Source organism: Budorcas taxicolor, chromosome X (genome assembly GCF_023091745.1).
Source record: "Budorcas taxicolor isolate Tak-1 chromosome X, Takin1.1, whole genome shotgun sequence".
NCBI lineage: Eukaryota > Metazoa > Chordata > Mammalia > Artiodactyla > Bovidae > Budorcas > Budorcas taxicolor.
Window position 1 is genome coordinate 74,251,736 of NC_068935.1, and position 12,390 is coordinate 74,264,125.

Sequence of the window (12,390 nt, forward strand, 5' to 3'; positions counted from 1 at the left end):
ATAAATTTGTACACAATTGTGTATAAATTTCATATGCTTTGCTTTTTTAGCAGTATTGTAACACATTTTCACTGTTGATATTTATGGACAGGTAAATAGTGTATTAATGCAAATAGTTAATTATTTGGATGCAATAAATATCTGTAAAACTTTTTTCTTGTTCAAGCATTTAATTTTTATTATAATCGCTCTTTTCATTAGAGTTGAAACAATTTGGTAGAACCAAGATATGCAAGCTAGTTTATAGTCAACTAAGTTTTGATATTTCTGAAATTGAGGAAGTGAATACTTTATAATTCTTTAAACATATGTTCTTATATATAACATATATATTTACCTATGTATGTGAAAATTTTATGACAGATTTCATTACAATTTATCATTTTCATTTTAAAGTTATAGTAGGTTTTGAGGTAATTTAAAGAACTTAGTCATGTCCTGAATATTTTAGTAGGTGTGAATAAATAAGTTTGTTATTTTAGCATGCTATTATGTAGTATCATTCGTATTTGAAAGTAATTGTATGCTATTGTGAGATAGAGTGGTCTAACTTGTAAAATAATTTCTATTTAATTACCTTTAGTAAACAGTGATAAAAATTATAGGTTGAGCAGCAGTTTAACTTTTATAATTTTTGTTTCAGCTTTTTTGAAAAAATATAAATAGACTAACTTTATATTTTGAATTTTATATAACAGAATTTAATTCAGATTTTATAACAGGCTTTATATACTTTTTGGAAGGGAAAATGATATCAGTTTGTCAGATTATTTAAATTATACATGTAATTTTAAGGTCATTTATTTGAATTGTCCATTATGTTGATGTTGCCTTTCAAATATCTGTTTTGTTTTAAATTGATTCTTTCATTAAAAGGATATTTAATGTTTATTTTAATACCTGCACTGTGAATTAGCCTCAGTCATAACATAGTAGTATATTTAAGTTCAATAGTGATGGTGTTGAGGATTATTAAATCAGGCTTTTCTTCAGAGGTTGCATGTTAAACTATCACTGAAGAATCCAGCCCCTCCAAAAGAATTATCTTCAGAATATTCTTTATTTGTAATTTTTACAGGGTGTGGAAAATATTTAAAACTGAGCTTTTAAAGGAAAAAAACTAGATTGTCAGAATTTTTCCTAAATCTGCAATTTTAAAAATCCAAACTTAGCTTAAATTGAGGCTTTTTATATGTATATCCTCTACGGCCACACATATATATATTAATATTTACTTTATAGTAGAAAAATGCTTAGTTAGGTTGACTAATATTGCATAGTTTTTCTCATAATTTCTGTCTCAGTGGGGCTAACTTTTTTTCATAGAAGCAAAATTTGATGTGGAGATTGCTTAAAGAAATTGCCCATTGTTAATAGAATTTCTGCTTCATTATTGTGGGACTACGTTGTAGCCTTAGTTTTCCAGTTGTTATATCATTTGGTACTACTTTGCTTTTAAGACTGGAAAACATACAAATGATTATTTTTTTCCCCTACTAGTTTGGTGTATTCTGTTGATGCAGGCTCTGTGCTATTAATCAAGCGTATTTTTGGAAGTGATTAATGATTCCTGGATGTTTTTCATTCTAATAAAGATATTTGATGATTGTTTACTTGGTTTCAGCAAAGATTATTGGCTTCCATATATGTCAAGTCCCTTTGACATATGACTTTGGTTTCTTCAGCACGTTTACAAGTGTTCATATTCTATATATGTCTTTAGCTGTTCTTTACAAATTTGCTAAACTGCAATAATTTATTTCTGTGAATTTTTTTTCACATTTGATTTGCAAAATTGATTTCGGTTTCTTTGAGCTTTAAAAAGAAAGATAGGTTTTAAATGAGTATTTTACTTGTTTCATGTTTGAATAAGGGTTTTAAATATCTGGCAATTTTAAGGCAATTTTTTTTTCAATTTCCTTTGTCTTTCCAGTGCAGGTAAGTATTGTAAGTCAAGTATAATACAGGTGATCTAGCCACTAGATATAATCTACCTGAGATATAAAAATTATGTTCAGCCTTTTTCCCCTATTTTCTATTGTTTGGTGATACTAGGACTTTGAGAAAATGAGAAAAAGCTCCCATCCCCACTCCCCAAAAAAGAGAGAGGTTTGAGTTTCTAGGGTGAGCAAAAAAGGTTGATTTTTATGACTATATAGTCTTCGGATTTTGAAAATAAAATTAAGGCAAATTCTTTTTTTTTTCAAATTCTTTGATTTTACTTTTCAAGTATTGAATATTAAAAAATTGAACTAGTTCTTTAGTATGATCAAATTTCCTAAATTAATATCAACATTAATTTCTTATTAAAATTTTCTCTAAAATTGGCTTAGATTTTTACATAAAATCAGGGAATACACATTTTATAATTTGAGCCCATGCATAAATTGTTAATAGACTTTGAGTTCTTAATTTCATGCAGCTTTTATCTTTCTACTCCTAAGATTTTTTTAAAAGTTATTTGATACTAATTTTAAGTAAACGGTGATGTTTTTTATTAAGTGCAGACATTATAGAACATGTGACTAAAATATTTCAAGGTGGTGTTTAGCTTTTTGGTTATTTAGTGACTTCATCATTATCTCATGAATAGCACTCTCTTCATTATGCCTTGGTTATATTTTTTTCATAGAAAGGGTCATAGCAAGATACTGGGTTGGTCAAAAAGTTCATTCAAGTTTAACCCAGTATCAATTTTGGAGCCTTCCCTGGTGGTCCAGTGATTAGGACTCTGTTTCCACTGCAGTGGGGTTGGATTTGATCCAAGCCTAGCCAAGTGACCAAAAGAAAAAAAAAATACTAATTTTGAACCAGAGTTTAAAAAAGTACTAATACAGATTTTGAAGATGAGGATTTCCTTTGTAGTTTTATGCAGTGTTTATCTTTTATTCTCAACCTGAAGTGTATAATACTTGTTAAAACAAAGCGTCCCTCCATACTAGAGGGTTATGTGTCCCTCACCCTGTTCTCAAAAAAATTTTTATTGTGAGAAATTTTATTTATTCAACATTTTTTGACTGTAGTTATTTGAATTGTTTTATAGATCAACCTTTTATATATGGTGTGTTGTTTTAGTATTACATTTACCTAGTTGTTTTTTATCTCTAAAACTATAATCTTATTCAGAATTCTCTGCTTTAACTATTCTATTGTGATATTATGCACAGAATGCAAAAAAAATTAATTTGTCACCTTTGTGTATGGATCCACACTATTTTGGCCTTCTAAAAATGTGGTTTCATTTAGTAATTTTCTTCAACCCTGTTTTCAGAATCTCTTGAAAGATAAAGACAGTAGATTGTTGGGGATATCTGAAATGGTCTCAGTATTTTAGAGATAGTGCATACTAGGTGAAAGATGTTTACAACTCTTTTTAAAAAAATCTTTAAAAATGAAAGCTTGGATTCTTTCATTTCTAAATACATAATCTTAAAAATCATTGAAATACAGATATCTTTAAGAATGTGACTTTAGTGTATTGCCCTAAGCACTCATTAATTAGCACAGTAGCAGTGAATGAGTAGAGAATATAGGACTAACATAGTAAAATTAGTAGCAGATTGGGATTTAGGAGCTTAGATTGTACTTCTGGCTTTGCCACTTACTAGCTTTGTTTCTTTGGCCAAGTCATTTCCCCTTTTTAAGCCTGTTTCCTCATCTATGAAATGACAAACTTGGACTCTGAGGTCCTTTCTTCAGCTCTAACATTTTGTGTTGCTTTTGTAATGGCCTTTTCTCTAAAATTCCCTGGTGCAAGAGATTCTCTTGATTATTCCTTTTTTAAGAAACTGAGTGTTTTGAATTATCGATTTTTCTACCAGCCAAGAGGTGGTTTACTTTCTTTTCCTGTTTGAGTGCTTAAACAAGAGGCATTACTGATTTCCTTTCTAGGAAGGATCAGAATTACTAAAGGCTTTCTTGTCTCGTTTGCTCTCTGTGTGATTGCTCATTTGTCTTTGCATTGTTGGCCTCATTCCTTATTTTATTTTTGCTTTATTTTAGTAGCTGATGGTGCAAGGATAATAAGGCATTATCTTATCTTGGTATTCATTATGTGATTTAGCTTGTTTGAGTTTTGAGGTTCTATTACTCTTTCATGCTACCACTTCTGATCATTGTTTGTGGGTTTTTATCCTCCTTTCCATATTGTTTTGCTTTCTTCCCCTCTCCTTTCCTTCCCTTTCAGGAAAATGGAGAAGTGGTTCCATTACTTCTGGTTCTGCCAGGTTTTTTGCCACAAGTTTGGCACAACTAGTGCCTCTGATGCTTCTGGTAGAGTTGTGACTGCTTTGAATGCTGTACCTGCCCCAAGATGTAATGCTGAACATTTGAGATTCTAGGGGCAGTACCTTGTTCCCTGGATGATTTTCTCAGAAACATCCTGGAAAACCTCAAGAAAGGAAACTTCAGAGCAAACAGAATCAACTAGGAATCATGACTATACATCCATCACATGCATTCCAGCATGGGTCCAGCTGAGGCCTCCAAAATGACGCTTTCCCAGCCTGAGCTGGTTCTCAAGTGATGATGTCCTTGAAGTTTCTGTGACCCGTGACTCAAGAGTTAATGTAGTGGAGTTTCCCTTGAAGAATCTCACTGCAGGCTTTGTAGATGGGACACATCTCACCTCAACATGTTTGAATACTCAGGTTGAAGGTCAGCCTCAGCACTTAGGTCTTTTAAATTAAGTTCTAACTTTGAGTTGTATGTTATGTGATGGGCTAATTGTATGATACATTAAGTCTTTGACCTATTGGACTTGAGCCATCAGCCATTATTTATGCAAAATTATTTTACTTTATTATTCTTTTTAGGACTTAATGTATATGGATATTCATTAGGCTTTCCTTTGCTCAAAAAAAACATCTTAGTGAGGTAATGCTTAGGGAATCTCCATTACTCTGTATAACTTTCAGTTTGGAGAAAAATGAGCATTCACTTCTAAAGTGTCTGTGATTGTTCTGTATATTATGACTTTATTGAGGGTTGTTGATAAATCAAGTAATTCTTCAGTGTGTGGATCTCATTTCATTTTTCATGATTTATTGTGTGATTTTTCATGTGGTATAGAATCTTATTATCTTACATATTTATGTTAGTTTCCTCATGACAGCCTAGAATTTTAGTATTTATAAGTTTACATGTTTTGACTTTTCATTTAGTAGACTTATTAGGAATCTAGAGTTCGAAAGAAGAAATATGTGATTTCCTAAAATTAACAACCAAGTCTTTATAGATTATATGGAGTTTATGACATTTTTTAAACTTGTAAATGCAAACTAAAATCAGGTGATTGAACTAACCTTTAGAGTAACTAAATTAATAATTGTATTCTTATTTGCTATTATTATACCACTCAAATGGTGATATAAGATCTTGTAACTGCACATAAACTGTTTTTCTATTTGTAACCTAGTATCCAGTGCTTCATATTATATGTACACACACGTGCACATACACTTATTCATTCCAAATCTGTGTTTTTACTCAAATTGGCTTGAAAAAGTCATTCCTTGTTCATGGGAAATGATGATATGGTATGTATAAAATATAATTTTAGAGAGTTTTTCCAGAAGGATGCTTTTAATTCATTTAAAGAGCCACCGTTTATTTTGAAACTGTTTCCTAATTTGTGGAGGGGTATGTTCATGCTTTATAAAATGATGAAATAAATGATATTTGGGTTTAATTTTTTTTCTTGGCGAAATGTAAGTTGTCCCCATCTTAAAAACCTTTATTATGTACAGTCCAAACCATGTACAGTTAGGAAACCACTGATGTAGAAGTTTAAAGTTAGTATCTCTCAGTTGTGTCCAACTCTCTGTGACCTCATGGACTGTAGCCCGCCAGGCTCCTTGGTCCAAGGGATTTTTCAATCAAGAATACTGGAGTGGATTGCCATTCCCCTCTCCAGGGGATCTTCCCAACCCAGGGGTTGAACCCAGGTCATCTGCATTGCACGTGGATTCTTTGCCATCTGAGCCACCAATGCAACTCTAGTAGGATTTGAATTGGAATGATCTAATCTCCACTTCATTAAAATGCATATCAAGTTAGAAATCCTCAGAAAAGCTAACTCATCTGTGGTTTCCTCTTGCAATTTGTAGCTCTCTCTGTTTTCTAAATGTTCCTTATCTATCTGTTTAGGAATGAAGGACCAAAGGGCATATCAGCATTTATGAAAGTGATTAGCTGTTTTGTTTGCTTTAGTTTGTCTAGGTGCCTTTGCTGTATATCTTTGAATATAAATTGCAATGAGCAATCTATATTTCAAATAAAATTAAAAAAACATTAACATACATTAATACCTCCTACCATTGAATGAATTCTTGATTTAATGTGAGTTCATGTTAATGAATAAAAATAATTTCAAATTTAAAAATAACAAAAGTCTCCTAATTCCAGCTCCAAGATTTTAACTGTGCTAGAGTCATTCATGATTACAGAGTAGATGTTTATCCATATAGAAGCTAGTTCAGGGAAAACCAAGAATCATGTCAACTTTTGAGCCTTTTTATAAGGTTTCGCTTTGTTATTGTGATTTATGAATTTATATCTAAAGGTGAAAATTACCTCATCTTACACAAAAACTGTTTTTATCTTACACTTCTTGATATCTTCCTTTAGTGCAAAGATGAAAATTTATTAGGAATATAGTAGCCATCATGGTCAACAAAAGAGTCCAAAATGCAGTACTTGGATGCAATCTTAAAAACGACAGAATGATCTCTGTTCGTCTCCAAGGCAAACCATTCAGTATCACAGTTATCCAAGTCTATGCCCCAACCAGTAATGCTGAAGAAGCTGAAGTTGAATGGTTCTATGAAGACCTACAAGACCTTTTAGAACTAACACCCAAAAAAGATGTCCTTTTCATTATAGGGGACTGGAATGAAAAAGTAGGAAGCTAAGAAACACCTGGAGTAACAGGCAAATTTGGCCTTGGAATGTGCAATCAAGCAGGGCAAAGGCTAATAGAGTTTTGCCAAGAGAATGCACTGGTCATAGCACATACCCTCTTCCAACAACACAAGAGAAGACTGTACACATGGACATCACCAGATGGTCAACACTGAAATCAGATTGATTACATTCTTTGCAGCCAAAGATGGAGAAGCTCTATACAGTCAACAAAAAACAAGACCAGGAGCTGACTGTGGCTTAGATCATGAACTCCTTATTACCAAATTCAGACTCAAATTGAAGAAAATAGGGAAAACCGCTAGACCATTCAGGTATGACCTAAATCAAATCCTTTATGATTATACAGTGGAAGTGAGAAATAGATTTAAGGTCCTAGATCTGATAGATAGAGTGCCTGATGAACTATGGAATGAGGTTTGTGACATTGTACAGGAGACAGGGATCAAGACCATCCCCATGGAAAAGAAATGCAAATAAGCAAAATAGCTGTCTGGGGAGGCCTTACAAATAGCTGTGAAAAGAAGAGAAGTGAAAAGCAAAGGAGAAAAGGAAAGATACAAGCATCTGAATGCAGACTTCCAAAGAATAGCAAGAAGAGATAAGAAAGCCTTCTTCAGTGATCAATGCAAAGAAATAGAGGAAAAGAACAGAATGGGAAAGACTAGAGATCTCTTCAAGAAAATGAGAGATACCAAGGGAACATTTCATGTAAAGATGGGCTCAATAAAGGACAGAAATGGTATGGACCTAACAGAAGCAGAAGATATTAAGAAGAGGTGGCAAGAATACACAGAAGAACTGTACAAAAAAGATCTTCATGACCCAGATAATCATGGTGATGTGATCACTAATCTAGAGCCAGACATTTTGGAATGTGAAGTCAAGTGGGCCTTAGAAAGCATCACTACAAACGAAGCTAGTGGAGGTGATGGAATTCCAGTTGAGCTGTTTGAAATCCTGAAAGATTATGCTGTGAAAGTGCTGCACTCAGTATGCCAACAAATTTGGAAAACTCAGCAGTGGCCACAGGACTGGAAAAGTTCAGTTTTCATTCCAATTCCAAAGAAAGGCAATGCCAAAGAATGCTCAAACTACCACACAATTGCACTCATCTCACATGCTAGTAAAGTAATGCTCAAAATTCTCCAAGCCAGGCTTCAGCAGTTCGTGAACCGTGAACTCCCTGACGTTCAAGCTGGTTTTAGAAAAGGCAGAGGAACCAGAGATCAAATTGCCAACATCCGCTGGATCATGGAAAAAGCAAGAGAGTTCCAGAAAAACATCTATTTCTGCTTTATTGACTATGCCAAAGCCTTTGACTGTGTGGATCCCAATAAACTGTGGAAAATTCTGAAAGAGATGGGAATACCAGACCACCTGACCTGCCTCTTGAGAAATCTGTATGCAGGTCAGGAAGCCACAGTTAGAACTGGACATGGAACAACAGACTGGTTCCAAATAGGAAAAGGAGTACGTCAAGGCTGTATATTGTCACCCTGCTTATTTAACTTCTATGCAGAGTACATCATGAGAAACACTGGGCTGGAAGAAACACAAGCTGGAATCAAGATTGTCAGGAGAAATATCAATAACCTCAGATATGCAGATGGCACCACCCTTATGGCAGAAAGTGAAGAGGAACTAAAAAGCCTCTTGATGAAAGTGAAAGAGTAGAGCGAAAATGTTGGCTGAAAGCTCAACATTCAGAAGATGAAGATCATGGCATCCGGTCCCATCACTTCATGGGAAATAGATGGGGAAACAGTGGAAACAGTACCAGACTTTATCTTTTTGGGCTCCAAAATCACTGCAGATGGTGACTGCAGCCATGAAATTAAAAGACTCTTACTCCTTGGAAGGAAAGTTATGACCAACGTAGACAGCATATTCAAAAGCAGCGATATTACTTTGCTGACTAAGGTCCATCTAAGTCAAGGCTATGGTTTTTCCTGTGGTCATGTATGGATGTGAGAGTTGGACGGTGAAGAAGGCTGAGTGCCGAGGAATTGGTGTTGTAGAAGACTCTTGCGAGTCCCTTGGACTGCAAGGAGATCCAACCAGTCCATTCTGAAGGAGATCAGCCCTGGGATTTCTTTGGAAGGAATGATGCTAAAGCTGAAACTCCAGTACTTTGGCCACTTCATGCAAAGAGTTGACTCATTCGAAAAGGCTCCGATGCTGGGAGGGATTGAGGGCAGGAGGAGAAGGGGACGACCGAGGATGAAATGGCTGGATGGCATCATGGACTCGATGGACGTGAGTCTGAGTGAACTCCGGGAGATGGTGATGGACAGGGCGGCCTGGCATGCTGGGATCCCTGGGGTCGCAAATAGCCAGAGACGACTGAGCGACTGAACTGAACTGAACTGATATTTTAACATAAGATAGTATTGAATATTTTCTCATGCTTTGAACAGTTTATGTTTTCATTGGCAAATTAGTCTTTGAGGAGCATCTGGAAAAATTTTGGAATGCTTTAGGCTAATGCATTATCTACTTTTTGGAAAGTAAAAACTTTTTGAAAGTAATTTGTGTTCTTTAACTATGTGCATAGTAAATAGCACTCTTGCCCCTTTTCTGCCTTAGTTTGAATATTATTAGGGATTTTTTATTGCTTTAGTATTTTAATATATGTTGTATAGTTTCATTTGATTGGAAGAGTTTATGCAGTAAATTGAAATATAAGAGCCAAAAATGTTATTCACTTGTTTTAGGCACTGTTTCACATTAGTGGTTTATTAGACACTGATTTTCTAAGACTATGTTTTACTGTTGAATAAATCCTTTCATGTGGAATTTTGTGTTGAAATACCATTTGTTTGAATGAATTGATTTACTATTGTGGGCATGTCTGATACTGTAGTTGTCAGATGGTGGCAGCAGAGCAAGTATAGGATTGGAAGGATATCCAGCATGAAGTTGCAATTGGTGAAAATAGTAGAAACATCCCTGAGATATTTCAGTATATTGTGAAATTGAATAGAACTGGGGGAAAATCAGTGCTAAGAGCATTTTCAAAAGTTTTGGTTAGTACTTTGAATTAAAATAGACTTTGATAGACATATTTATAATAAAAATCTATTGACAAAATTATTTCTATTTTGATACATATAATTCCGTTCGTTTTTAATTTGTAATACTTCACCATCAAATATATAGTTTTATTTTCTTTTTACTCTCGAGAATTGCCAAGAAGATGCTTTTAGAAGAAATTAAAGCCAATCTTTCCTCCGATGAGGATGGATCTTCAGATGAGTCAGAAGAAGGGAAGAAAAGAACTGGAAAACACAATGAAGAAAACCCTGGAGATGAGGGTGAGTTCCCCAGGGAGAAGTATGAAGTGAAATGAAGTGAAGTGAAGTGAAATGGGTAGTTGCAGTCGTGTCTGACTCTGTGACCCCATGGACTGTAGCCTGCCAGGCTCCTCTGTCCATGGGATTCTCCATGCAAGAATAGTGGAGTGGGTTGCCATTTCCTTCTCCAGGGTCTTCCCAACCCAGTGCTTGAACCCAGGTCTCCCACACTGCAGTCAGATTCTTTACTGTCTGAGCCACCAGGGAAGCCAGAGAGAAGTATAGTATGTCATAATTTGGTTGTTTGACTAGTTCAGTCTTTGAAGACTGTCTGAGCATGAAATCTCTTAATATATATGTTTGAAGTTTATTAAAACATTGCTACCATTAATCGTTTTGAATATCTGGTAATAATTGTGCAAATTTTGTCAGTCACTGCCAATAAATAGATGGGTTGTAAAGCAAAATATTTTTTACCTTTTAAAAATCTATAAATGTATATTGGTGATATTTCATTGCTACTTAATGATAGTAATAGATCAAGTGTGATGTATGAGATTGCTTGTTATCAACAATTTAACAAGGTTAGTATGCAGCTCTGATCAGTTCCATAAATCATGATAATTATCTACAAACAGAATACGTAGGTGTACAACATTTTAAAGGAAAAAAGGCTGAAGGTTTTAATGATTTGTTTTCTCCATTTAGAAGTAAAAAATCAAGCCATTTCTGAATCAGATTCAGATTCTGAAGAATCTAAGAAGCCAAGATACAGACATAGGCTTTTGAGACACAAGCTGACTCTGAGTGATGGAGAATCTGGAGAAGAAAAAAAGATGAAGCCTAAAGAGCACAAAGAAGCCAAAAGCAGAAATAGAAGGAAGGGTAAGACATTTTAATTTTGATAGTGAACAACGTACTGGTTCATACTGGTAAAGAACATATCTGGTCCAACAATTGACCACCTATAGTAGGTGAGTATCTGCACACTGACAACAGCTATTCTGAGAGTGAAATAAAGAATTTAGAGTGGGAAGGTAACCCAGAAACTTGAGAGATGACAAAGAATGTTTTTGACCTTTAGTAGTCATATACATCTAGATTAAAAAGATAAATATGACAATAAATGAAATATGCATAAGGTCATATGGAACATATAAGACTGCCTATAACTATAGGAAGAAATAATGCTTTCCTGAGGAAAGATAGAAGATATAGTTAATTTGGATAGATTTATGCAAGCTTATGTTTAAAACTTACATGTAGCCAGGTTAAATTTTTATTACATTAAATTCTGTGTCTTTCTGCACTGAGTCAGTTACATGTTTCCAACATCATGGTGAACATTGAGGATATAAAATGAATAAAGAAATCACTGTTTTATATGATAGTTTTCAACCTGGCTACACATGCAGATCACTTGTGGGATTTAAAAATATACCTTCCTATGGCAGGGCTCCACCTCGAGCCGGTTGAAGCATAATTGATGGTGGTGGGAACCTAGGTATCCATATGTATTAAAAGCATCTCTGAAATGATTTTGATAGGTAGCCAGTTTTGGCAGTCAGGGTTAATAAGAATTACTGACATTAGTATTATAAGAACTTGTAGTACCATGAGGGTTGTCTTGTGTAACAAATGTAAGTTAAGGTGTGGCATAAAGAGGATTTCTTTAGCTTCTTGAAGGGTAGGGGTTATCAACAGAGAAGACTTGACAAAGGTGGAGAGTTTCATTCAGCAGATAAAGTTCTAAATGGGGAGAAGGTAGATTTGTTGTTAAAATTTATAATATAAGCAGGGAAAAAGTTTTAAAAACCTCTGCAAATTGTTTAGCTCATGGTGGAGGGGATGCAATTCATGTGGTATGGCTGGAGTATAGAAGGGAGTAAGGAAAGGAACAGCAGGAAATTAGGCTGGACCAATAAGACAGAGATCAGATACTGTAGATCCTTGTAAGCCTGTTCCTCAAATTGGAGTACTTGACTGTGGACTCATGAGTGCATGAGGCTGTAGAGTGAATATGGTACATCTCTTTGGTGTGTTCATTTTACTTGAGAGTTGGTGGAGAGCATTCTCATATTATATAATACATATTGAGCAATTAAATATGAACTTTTCATGAGGATTTTGGCTAACAAGAAGTTCAAAGAAAGGTTTTTCTTCTTTGGGACAG

The 12,390-nt window shown here is 34.6% G+C and overlaps 1 protein-coding gene across 1 annotated transcript in view; it reads left to right on the forward strand.

Moving 5' to 3' along the window:
- The window catches only part of ATRX (ATRX chromatin remodeler), a 280,266-nt gene that overhangs the window by 111,130 nt on the left and 156,746 nt on the right, over positions 1–12,390 (forward strand). Inside the window, exons 12-13 of the mRNA XM_052663022.1 lie at positions 10,108–10,238; positions 10,926–11,102. Coding sequence (XP_052518982.1) covers positions 10,108–10,238; positions 10,926–11,102 — 308 coding nt within the window. The remainder of the gene's footprint in view (positions 1–10,107; positions 10,239–10,925; positions 11,103–12,390) is intronic.